Here is a 9,588-nt window from a genome sequence, read left to right as displayed (position 1 = left end):
GAATTTTTCATATGACTTTCAATAGTTTTGATTTGTCTGAAAATTGTTTATTCATATCTTTTGACCATTTTTCAATTGGAGAATAACATGCATTCTTATAATTTTGACTTGTTTCTCTATATATTTGAGAAATAAGACCCTTATCAGAAACTTGCTTCCTATTTTTGTTTTCCTTCTAATTTTGGTTGCATTGATTTTGTTTGTGCAAAAACTTTTTTAAAAAATTTAATATAATAATTTAATATTTGAATATATTAAATTATTGCATTAATTTTATGTTAATTAACCATTTTATAATTTGTAATACTCTTTATATCTTGTTTAATCCTAAAATCTTTCCTTATCCATAGATGTAACAGGTAAACTATTCCATGCTTTCTTAATTTGCTTATTATCGAGATATCTAAAGCATATATTCATTTTGACCATATTTTGATAAACCATGTTGGTTGTTGTTCTAATCACTATGTTGAGGTCAATATACAGTGTATCTGGTTGTGAGTGAACAGACTGATGCAAGCTTGGAAGGCTCTACTACAGATCAGACACAAACAGTCCATATATGGTTTATCCCTGGTTTCTGCCCTACTATTTTCCAGTTTTCTTAGCAGTTTTTGTCAAACAGTGAAGCCACTGAAGTGGTTTGCCATTTCCTTTTCCAGTTCATCTTACAGATGAGAAACTGAGGCTCAACTGGGTTAAGTGCCTTGTCCAGAGATATACAGTGAGTAAATGAGGCTGCTGGATTTGAACTCAGGCCTCTCTTATTCCAGGCCTAGAACTGTAGCCACAATCTAAACTGCTGCACATATACATGATGGCATGTGTTTCTGGGGAAGAGGTAGCATCTAAGGGGTGAACTCCATTTGGAGACAGATTCTGGAGAAAAAAGTTATGACAGCCGTCTATGTCCGGCAGAGCAATACACCCAGCAGGGTTCAATCATCTGTCCTCACAAAAGACTTACTGGGAGTATCTCCCTGGCAAGGACTTTGTGTCATAAGGTAGCAGACCTGATGTAGCAGGGTGATGCTTTTGCAGCCGTGTAATATAAGTGAATTGCCCCCTTATGTACTCTAGCAAAAAATGTGTCATGTCCAATGTGCTCTTCTCACATGTGCACTGGGCACATGCTCCTTGCATGAATATTGCTGCATGCCTGTGATCCCAGGTAACGCCTCCCGGCCGGTAAAGTTCTTTGTGAAGAAATGTTTTATTGCTGCTTTTCTTACTATGCTAATTCATTTACTAAATGTGCTGTTCCACTGTGTGAGTAGGTATTCAAAATTTAAGAAGTGGGACCTTCAGGTGAGAAAAGATGTCCCAGGTGCTAAATATAAATCTCTTAATTATGTTTTCCTTTAGTCAGCCTCCTTCAACTTCTTTCTACAGGCACGGATCATTCATTCAGAAGTGATGTAAATTCCGAAGTTCGATATTTAGAACTTGACTAAAAGTAACCATTTATATTCAAGATGTGATTTGTACTAGCAGGTATTGTTTTTATGCAAGCATGCACACATATATGTGTATAATGTATAATTACATCGTGAGCTTTTTTTTAGTGAACAGGAAAGCCTGACTGGTGGCGCGCCATGTTTAATCTCGAGCTGTAACTCATCTAAGAACCTTGCGGCAGCGGAGCGAACTGAATTATGCGAAGTTGGCTCAGTGTTACTATGACCTCACCGGCGTCCGCTTCTGACTTTTTCTGGACCCTAGGGAGAGGTGCCAGATGAAACCATCAGAGCCCTCCTCGTACAGACGAGAACATAAGTTCCTAAGCTGTGACTTTCCTGCCTGTAACAGGAGGTTTCTCTGTGGGGGAGCTGGCAGCGTCTCAGGGCGACAAAAGACCCGCCAGCTAGGGCTCTTCGGCATCCGACTACGGCGCTGCTCGGAGGAGCGGGAAGAAGAGAGAGCTGAACTCTCTCCCACACCAAGAAACAGAGGGGAAAGCCTCGTTAAAGGAGCAGCGGTGCCCTGCCTCCGTACTGGACTTTTGCCAAACTCCCAACCTCCCCCAAGCTCTCATCTCCTCCCCCTTATTTTGGGCTCCGCCCTCTTCTTTTCTAGCGTCATAATCCCGCCCCACCCACGACTGGGAGAATCTTCTTGGAATCGGGACGCGCCGGGTAAAAGCGCTCTCTACTCTGCGCGGTGACGCCACAAATCACAGCTACTAAAGCGCCTTAGCAACCCGCCTGACGACTGTCACCCGGGGCGACTGAAGCTCTATCAGGCTTCCTCTTCCTCGGCTTCCGTAGCCGTAGCCGCTGCCGCTGCCGCCGCCGCCACCTCCACCGCCACCGCCACCGCCACCACCATCACCATCACCACCGCCGCGGGAGGGTGGACCTGGGGGGGAGGGCTGGGCCAGGCCCGGGGATCGACCGTCGTGGGCGGGTAGAGGGAGGCCCAGCGTATTCTTGCAGCGGCAATAAGGGGAGAATATGGGAGGAAAGAACCTGGACAACCCCCGGAGAGGTAAAGGGGCCGCCCTGCCGTGTGGCCGCGGGGTGAAAGCTCGGGGAGGGCGGGACCGCGGACGGGTCGCCATTCTTTTCCTCCCCCTCCTCCCCGACTCCTACGGTCACCTCCAGCCTCCCGAGTGTGACTGTCCTCCCACGGTCTCACCTTCCCTGCGGGGATAGTCCGCCCTTTGACTACCGCTCTCTCAGCCTCGTTCCCTCATCTGTAAAAAACGGAGTTGGAGTAGATGATTCCTAAGGATTTCTCTAGTAATGATAAAACTGTTACGTCTGTCATACTTCCACGTGGTTCCCTTCAGTGCAGTTGAATTGTATTCTTCCCCCCCTTTTTTTGGCATTTGTGGTAGAATCCCTCTGTCTGAGAACCTCTTTCTGGCTTTGAATTGTGATCTTGGGGTAATGTCATGTTGTTAAGATGGGAAAGGCAGCAAGGTGTAGTAGTGGAAAGAGCAATGGGTTTGGATCTAGGCATCCCGATTTTGAATCCCGCCATTGGAGTCTGGGGGTCGGGGGGGCTAGCATTTATGTAGGCTTTAAGGTTTACGAAGTGTTGTACACGTGTTATTTCGTCCTCCAAACAAGTTCGAGGGTAGGAGGTAAGTTTCAAACCCCATTTTTCAGATGACGAAACAGCCTGAGGAAAGTTAATTGACCTCTTTGCCCGGGGTCACACAGCCGGGTAAGCGTGAGACAGGATTTGGGTCTGGCCGACCAGCCTCCCCTCTAAACCTCAGTTTCCTTAACTGTAAAAGAAGAGGGTTCCCCTAGATCAGAAGTCATTTTGTATATCATGGCAACGTTTTGGCAGTCTGATGAAACCCATAGACAACTTTCTGGAATGTTTTTAAATGCATAAAATAAAATACGTAGGAATACAAAGGAAACAACTGTATTTAAAAAAAAAAAAAGGGGAGGTTTTGTTGTTGTTTTTTTTAATAAGTTCATGGACTCCAAGATTAAGAACCAATAAAATCTGTTTTCCTTCACTTAAGAGTATGTGAAGATCCACTTTACTCCAAGCAATGACTTTTCTACTCCTACCTTCTTCCTCTTCTCAAAACATACCGGTTTGTTTTTGCCCAGATAAACTGGAACTGGTCCATGCAGAACTCTAAACTACCTACTAAGGTCATTTTCAGTCCAAGCATTTTGCAGTCAGGATAGCAGATCTAATTCATTCCAGATCTCAAGGCAATATCTAGTCTCGATTGTTTTTGTCTTGATTGGAAAGAGTATCTTTGGATGAAAATGCTTGATTCTGCTTTGAAATCTCATAAACATAACAAATGATCTTTGTTCATCGTGTTAGAAAATAATTGAGCAATAAATTGGGTGCTAAATATATATTATATATATATTATGTGTATACATATTTCTAAGCATAGACAATCTTCTTAAAGTTCAGATAGAACATCTTTTCCTTAAAAATAAATGCTTTTATGATTTTTTAGTTTTGCTCTCTCTCTTCATAAAAGAGCCATGTGCCTCATTTTGTGTATTTTTGTGCCCACAGTTGTTTTTAGGATTTGATTATTGGATGACAAATTCAAACTAAAAGGAATACTTCTGATATTCTGAATTTATACTCTTTGAGAAGAGATGGATACACTTTATATATATATATATATATATATATATATATATATATATATATATATATATCAGATTTTTATTGATTTCAGAATTTTAAAATGAATCCCATACAATATATATTTGGCATGTTTGCCATGTGTTAAATTATTAAAAAGTCATAAACAATAAAAGTAAAATCAACAAAATGTAAAAATATATAAATTTTAAAACTATAATTTTTTAACTTTCCATCACAGTTTACTAAGAAAGACTCTTTAAGCATTTCAAAGCATAATTTTAATGCTTTCCCAAAATTTAAATAAAAACCTTTTTCAAAGGATGATTTTGCCACCTTTTTTTCTTTATGTGTGACCTATCTTATTTTAGACATTCTCTTACAGAACTAGCTTGAAGTGTTAAATTGCCTATGAGTACATTGAATAAATGGAATTCTCTCCCATTTGACTTTTTATGGGAGTACCATTCACTGAGATCTAGCAACAATTTAATTGTACAACATTTCAAGGTAAAAGGAATGCATTATCGAAATATACATACAGTTTACATTAATTGTGTAATTAAGTATCCTTTGGATGAGTTTAAAGTACTAAACAGTTCCTTTCAAAATATCCTTTTGCATTCCCCTTTACAGACCCTTCTACTAGGGGCTTGTCCACCCTATTCTTAGTCTATTGTTCTTGCTAAGTCAAACAACTGCCATTAGCAACCCACTTTTTATTGGATGGAGGAAGGAAAAAACCTGGGTACAAATCTAGTTTTTAGTAGAAACTGAGGTTAACAGTGAATACTTCTAGTAACTTCACTCCTTTTTTCTCCCTGAGGTCATCTAATTTCTCTCTTTGACATATTATTATCAAACCTCTGCCTCATTTGTGAAAATTTTATATCTCTACTCTTGTCTTTTTCCCATGTTAAAATCTGCCTTCTGTTTTACTCTGAAGCTGCCATCTTGACATATTTTCATCCATCACTTTCCTTTTTGCATCTGTGTCCTATTTTAAACTTTTTCCCCTACACACACACACACACACACACACACACACACACACATATATATATATATATATATATATATATATATATATATATATATAAATTTTAGCAAGTATGCTTCAGCTTTTTCCAACTGACTTCTTGGTCATTTTGCATTAGTAACATCCTTGCCTACAATCTCACACTGAGGGGCAGCTAGATGGTGTAGTGCATAGAGAACTGACTGACCCTGAAGTCAGGAGGACCTGGGTTCAAAGGTGGTCTCACTTAACCTAGGCAAGTCAATTAATCCCAGTTGCCTTGCCAAAAAAAAAAAAAGTCTCACACTGAAATAGTGCTCTCCCGAGCCTATCCCTGTGCTCTTGTGCCTTTGATTCCATTTTCTCCAGTTTTCTTTCGAAAATGGTTTATCATTTTCACTTTTTCTATTTGCAGTAGGGAGAATGGGGAGGCATTGTAGTAGAATGGAAAAAGTGCTAGATTTGGAGGCAGAATTAGAGGACCTCAGTTCAGCTTTTAACTATCTTGAATCTTGGTTTCCTCATCCTTTCATGAAGTTATACTTGGTGAGTTCCAAATATAAACTTTCCAGTTCTAAATCTGTGATCCTTTCTCTGCATTCAAATATACTTAGGTCATCTCCATGTTTTCCTTTTAAAGCACCCTCCTTAACTCCTCTTCAGCCTATTTCATCTTCCAATTGGCCTTCCCTATCTCTTATCTCTCTCCTTCCATCCTTTACATAGCTGCCAACTTAATCTTCTAAGTGCACAGATCTTACCATGTCATTACCCTGTTCAAAAACTTTCCCTATGCCTCTAGCATAACTGCAAACTCAGCCTGGCAATCAGGATTACTATAGCTCTTGCCTCTCTGATTGGCTCCTTTGACTTCTTGTTGAGGCCTCTGTTCAAAAATAAGCTTCAGTCGAGTTTTCTCTCATTTCCCCCTAGCTGTGTTACTTTTGGAATTCTTTTGTACTCTTGGTCATGTCGTGTACCAAGGGCCTGTCCTTCCCAACTCCTGTTAAGACTATTAGCTCCTTAACAGCAGAAATAGGTTTATATTTGTATCTCCAACATTTAACACAGCGCCTGACACGTAGCAGGATGTTTATTGATTGGTTAAAAGCTTTCCATACGTAATTCTATTACACTGTTTCACTTACTATATTATACATAGAATACTGTGTTGTTCAAGTCCAAATTAGACTTATAGGTATTTTTCAATCTTGACCTTCATTTCATTCCTTGAAATAGGTTCATTTAATCCCATTTGATGGAATCCACTTCTTTTAAGCCCAAGCTTGGGTATAATCTCCATGAAGGCGCCTCTGAATTCCAACAACTTCCCCAGTCAGCAATCTGAACAGGATCTTTTCTTCATGTTTTGTCACTATATTGTAAATCTTCCCTTTGAGCTTATTATTTTCTGTATACTGTATATTTATTTTTGTATGTAATATACCCTTCAAACTTCTTGAAACAACATCCCTACATTTGTATATTCTTAGTGCCTAGCACAGCTACTCGACACAAAAGTTTAATAAATATTTTTCCAATTAAATAACATCTTTCTCATTTCACATAAAGCACATAAAGTTTTAAAATTTAATACTAAAAATAAATGCCACAGAATCATGATTGATGATGATCCAATAATGCAATCTTGTAGAATACTCAAAATTGCAGTCTATTTTAGTTAAATAAAAAAAATTGTGACTTAAAAATATTCTCCATATTATATCCTTTGTCAGAAATTTTTCCTCTGTTCTAATTGTCACATTTTTGTTAAAAGTCAGAACAAACCTTGCCATGCCCAGATATGATCCATCAAGCCCATTTACAGGACACTTAAGCATAAAAAGTAATGGTAAGTGAAAAATACTGGCTAATGAATGTTTCATTAAAAGGTTGGGCCATATTTCTGTGTGTCACATGTATATTCATGTTAAACTGCATGGTTTCAAAGTCATTTCACTTAATGAAAGTTACTTGTCTAATGTGTCTGCTTGGCAAAGTTGGTAACTATTTTTAGATATTTATAGGAAAACTTTCAGTTTCAATGATTCAATTTTTTCAAATATTTAAAATGTTAAAAACAAGTTCAACTGCACTCTGCACCCATGATTGATTCACCCCAACTTCCCTGCCTCCTGTTGGCTGCTGTTGATGCTGCCTACATATAATCCTTAGTTGAAAGCATGCCTTCCTTATTTAAATGCAGATTAATAGGTGGCATAGAATAATTTTAATTCTGTGTTAACATTTTATTGAGCCTTTTCTCTGATGTAGTTAATTAGAAATAGTGAAGGAGATTGGAAAAAAGATTTGTTAGGAAATATTGTCAATAAAATAATAAGTCATGGATTTGCCTTGTATACTAGGGTCTCTGAAACCTATCCCCTTGGATGAGAAGGATATTTGATGGTTTTTTTCCTGTAATTCTTTATTAAGAAAGTATTGAATAGAACTAAAATTATTTTTTTCATTTTTACTATTAAGGCAAATTTATATTTTGTGAGGTTTTTGTTATAGTGCTTGAATTACAAATGAGTACATTCTCAACCAAATAAATTCTTTGTTTCAAGAACAGGAAAAAGGAAAATGATATTTTTTTTAGTTGCACCTTCAAATTTCTTGCTTTGCCTTTTCATGGTCTATATGCAAATATAAGCTTTTAATCTTGAACTTTTCTTTGGAAAAATATGCATTTTGTTTGAAATTCAAAATTTTAAAAGTAGTCTTTAAAACTACATATTTTCATTAATGTGTATGACAGGGTTGTTAGAAGGTGTTCTTTAAATGGTTTGGGTGAAATTTGGGAATTGTGCCTTTGTGAATTTGAATGAATTACTGTTGGTACTTTATAATAATATAGCATAGTAGATTTGTAAACAAGGCATTATTAAATTGATGGACATAGTAGTTTTTAAATCATAGTCATAGTGGGGTCTTTGATATAAGTTCTTAGAGTTTATTTGGTTTTTTTGTTTCAGACTTAAGGAATGCAGTATGAGAAAAATGTTATATCATCTTATTATCAAATATAAAGTTAAGTAAGCTTTTTTGATTAGGAAATTAAGAACTTTTAAGCAGATTTAGTATTGAAGATGTAAGGAAACAGTCTTTTATAAGAAATGGAAGCTGAAATGCCTATTTATCTTTTCTCAGAATTCTTGTTTCATCTCATTGGTAAACATCTTAAGTCAGCCATGTTCAAATCACATAGTTTACTTTCTCGGTATCTACTTAATTATATTTCATAATGATTGATGGGGATAATATTGCTTATCAATAACTATTACTTTGTTTATCTAATATCTTGATCACTTTTTAATAGAATGAAATATGTAATGATCAAATATGTTTTAATTTTATAGCTTTTTGCACTGACTCCTCCTCTCTCAGACTAAGTACCCTCTACCTGATCAAGAACCACATGGCTGTTCACTATAATAAAATCCTTTCAGCCAAAGGTAAAAATGTGTATATATGAACCTTCTACACACAATTTTAGCCCCTTCAGTTCTCATTAGAATCTATCTATAGCAAGAACGGGTAAATTGGGTTGTAGAAAGATTCATGTGATTGGTTCAGCTTCTAGCTGAGATCATTTTAGTTAATATCTAACTTAATTTTTTTTTCAAATCACTAATTTAGTATATTTATTCATTTTTCCATAAAACTGGCCTTTAATCTATATTTGAAAGGTAATACAGCTGAATGTTCTTTTTTTATTACCTTATTTAGGTTTTATCTCTGTAGCATTTCATCTTTGATTTCTGTATACCAAATATTTGCAAATTTACTTTTTGTCTTTGGTTGTAGAGAAGTAGTCTCAAAAGTCTGTTTTTAAGTTAGTCATAAAATTTCATGTTCTTTATATTACATTTTCATCCCTCAAAATTGAATTTTATGAATATTTTTGTAAATACAAGATCCTTTGATTTTCTTCAATCACATTTTGCTGAATGTATGAATATTGCTTTTTTTCAGCTATTGTACTTTTTTACTTTAAGTAATCAAAAGTGTTCTTTGTTTTATCATCATTGACTAAAAGATTATATAGTATTCTGATGCTCTTAGAACTATTGTACATGCTTTTTTATCTGTCATTTTCAGATACAACTGATTAATTATCTAAAAATACTCTATTTTTCTAAAGTTTTTTTTTTAAATTTCTGATCTTGCATACTTTTTTCTATGACTTTAATGTCTATTCTTTTCTGCATATTTGGAGCTGAGCTTCCTATAATGTGATAATCTACAAAACTCTCTTATAATCCTGGCTTTACTAATAGCTTGTTGTGTGGCCCCGGAGATGTTAGGTCCTGAGTTTTTCCTCATCTGCAAAATGAGGGACCTGCCTTAGATCACCTCTATGATCATTTCTGGTGCTAATAACCTTTGATTTGACTGCAGGGCAAATATTTTTTCTAGCATCAAGCCATTTTCCCTTTATTTCTGACTGACTTTCAGTATGGAATTTTGAAAACTTTATTCTATTA

General features: G+C 36.5%; 1 protein-coding gene across 7 annotated transcripts in view; it reads left to right on the top strand.

Annotated features, from left to right (window-relative positions):
- The first annotated feature begins 1,083 nt into the window (after nt 1–1,083).
- Nucleotides 1,084–9,588, top strand: part of SPATA7 (spermatogenesis associated 7) — a 51,339-nt gene continuing 42,834 nt past the window's right edge. Inside the window, exons 1-3 of one of the 7 annotated variants that reach the window (XM_074289801.1) lie at nt 1,667–1,991; nt 6,876–6,950; nt 8,461–8,556. In XM_074289801.1, the coding sequence (XP_074145902.1) occupies nt 1,736–1,991; nt 6,876–6,950; nt 8,461–8,556 (427 nt within the window). In that variant the 5' untranslated portion in view covers nt 1,667–1,735. Of the gene's footprint in view, nt 1,172–1,666; nt 2,488–6,875; nt 6,951–8,460; nt 8,557–9,588 lie in introns of those variants that run through there. The other 6 variants (XM_074289802.1, XM_074289803.1, XM_074289804.1 and 3 more) reach the window with 6 other exon arrangements.

The sequence above is a fragment of the Sminthopsis crassicaudata genome, chromosome 2 (assembly GCF_048593235.1).
Source record: "Sminthopsis crassicaudata isolate SCR6 chromosome 2, ASM4859323v1, whole genome shotgun sequence".
In the NCBI taxonomy this organism is placed as follows: Eukaryota; Metazoa; Chordata; class Mammalia; order Dasyuromorphia; family Dasyuridae; genus Sminthopsis; species Sminthopsis crassicaudata.
This window is presented reverse-complemented; position numbering and strand designations above follow the sequence as displayed.